The 2,457-nt window shown below is 30.2% G+C and overlaps 1 protein-coding gene across 1 annotated transcript in view; it reads left to right on the top strand.

Moving 5' to 3' along the window:
• LOC112151048 (ADP-ribosyl cyclase/cyclic ADP-ribose hydrolase 1) overlaps positions 1–2,457 on the top strand; it is a gene marked incomplete in the record, with an annotated part of 10,700 nt that overhangs the window by 6,887 nt on the left and 1,356 nt on the right. Inside the window, 3 exon segments of the mRNA XM_024279661.2 lie at positions 1,652–1,725; positions 1,992–2,078; positions 2,269–2,352. Coding sequence (XP_024135429.1) covers positions 1,652–1,725; positions 1,992–2,078; positions 2,269–2,352 — 245 coding nt within the window.

The raw sequence follows: 2,457 nt of genomic DNA, 5'->3' as shown, positions 1-2,457 counted from the left end.
CGAAATTGTGGTGTTTCCATTAGGATAATTTAATATCGAAATTCCGTTTTTCGAAATTTCAGAGTTAATGGAAACACGACTAATGAGGCTTTGTGTTTGTGTCCTTGGAGCCGCTCTGCATTCTCCTGAGCAGCAGCCCACACGGTTCCAGAGGCCCTCTCTGGTTTAGAGGGACCAGACTTTTTAATGAATTTTATGCAGTTTTAATAAAGTTCTAAAGTGAATTTCCCTCAAAACTACAATAACATGTTTAATTTAAGTCAAATTTTAAATTCAATCTCAACAAATGATCCTAAACCTTAACATTAACCACTCTGTAAATCTCATAATAAACTACATGCACAACAAAAAAGGTCTTTAATGAATCAAGAAAAATAAAAACTAGTACAAATCTGGATTTATATGATTATTTTGTGTCATGTTCAAGAATATCTCTGCCATACAACTGAATTTTGTAACTTATTTAGTAAATTCATTCATCCACACAATCAATTTATCAAAAGAACATAAACACTTAAATTAAAAAAAATATTATTTATGATATGTGGATTGGCATCATCACAATATAGTTTTGTTCTTTCTGTAAAAATGTCAAAAAATCAAAATTGATGAGCAAAAATTTGTTTTTTAATTGTCACAAAATACCACTAGATGGCAGCAAAGGTTTTTCTTACAAGCATGTTTTTCAATATTCAATTTTAATGATGTATTTTTTTTTTCCAAAATAACATATTATGTTTATTTAGGTAACTTTTGCCCAATTTTACCCGCATTTTTGAACTTTTGTCCTTCCCACACAAATTAACCCTCAAGTTTTAAGATAAAACAGCTGAAAAATAATTAAAATATATGTTAAATTTTAATAAAGAAATTAAAAAAAATCTTGGTATTTATTTATTTTTTTTGTAATTTCAGCAGAACATTAAACTTTTAGGAATTTTGCATTTAAGCTGCTTTTAAAACTCGCACAAGCTTAAAAATGAAAGTTAACCTGATGAAGTGTCAGCATGAACGAAAAGGATTACATGAAGAACAGATTGTGTGGATGTGTTGTTCTCGTCCACATAGATCTAAAACCAAAAGAACACAAATCTTATGCGCTAACGTAGAACTCTAAAAATTATTTCTCCTAACTTAAAAAAACATTTTAAAACTTTTTGGGTCCTAAAGTTTCTCACTTTTTTCCTAAAAGCTGATTTTCTTACGAAAAACACAAACAAATGTCTAAAGCCTAAACAAGACCAGAAAACAGCAAAGTGATTTTTTTACCATAGTTTTTAGGCAAATTTAAGTCAATATTTTATGTTTTATTTAAATAAATCTCAACAGAATTTTTCAGTTTTGTGTTTGTTTTTAAACCGACATCAAATATTCATCTTTTTAACTTTGATTTTTTTAAACTAATTTAATAAACTTTTTTATTTATTTGAATTTAAAGTATTTGATGGATGTTATGGTTGATCATTTGTATACTTGTATATTAACTTACAAATTTAAAATCTAGTTTCTCACCATCTTAAATTCCTCTTTTAAATGTTGTTTTAGTCTATCGTGTTTTATTTTATTTTGTCTCACCCTACATTTTATATATGTCTTTAATGTCATGTTGATGAAAGGTCCTCATTGATTGATTGGTTGATTGTGCGGGCAGTTTGCAGATGCTGCCTGTGGTGACGTCTCGGCGATGCTGAGTGGATCCATTATGACGCCGTTCTCTCCTGGGAGGTTCGCTATGTGTTTCCTTTTTGTATAATGAGCACCCGTTCTAAAGGCAAACACAGAATTAGCCTTTTTATTACTTTTTAATAATATTAAACATTAATTTAAACATTAATTTAGTAAGAAAACCACAATATATATATATATTTTTTTTTTTTTTTTAAGAATTGAAAGTTGTATCTAAAAGTTGTCTCTATAAAATTGTAAAATATACATTTATTTTTGTTTTAAAACATTTTTCAGTGATAATCTAAAATGTTTTCTGTTTGCAGCGTTTTTGAGAGCATCGAGGTGAAAAGGTTAAGATCGCCCAACGTGAAACGGATGAATGTTGTTCTGGTCATAGAGGAGAATGCAGTGTAAGGCTTTACATTAACTCCACATACAGTAGTTTTAACATTTATCATATTTTATATACATTAAAGCCTGGATTGTTAAGTAGTGGAATAAAGCTCAGCCAAACTCACCTTTTTACGCCTTTAAATACAGTGTGGATGTTTCAAATTGACTGAAGACATAATCTGAGAATGCATCCTGCTAATGTTTCAGGACAAACTGTACAAACGCATCTCTGGATAACCTGCAGAAAGCTCTTGCTGTTGGAATCAGCTACGGCTGCAAAGAAGTGACCAAGTGAGTTCACTGTGTTTAAAGGCCACGTCACAGTCACTTTGTACATTTTGGGCATAATGCACGGATGAAAATTGGTGGAAAAGTGAGAAAAGTTGTGGTCTCCAT

This window comes from Oryzias melastigma, linkage group LG20 (genome assembly GCF_002922805.2).
Source record: "Oryzias melastigma strain HK-1 linkage group LG20, ASM292280v2, whole genome shotgun sequence".
In the NCBI taxonomy this organism is placed as follows: domain Eukaryota; kingdom Metazoa; phylum Chordata; class Actinopteri; order Beloniformes; family Adrianichthyidae; genus Oryzias; species Oryzias melastigma.
Note: the sequence above shows the minus strand (reverse complement) of the source record. Positions and strands in the feature narration are given on the sequence as shown.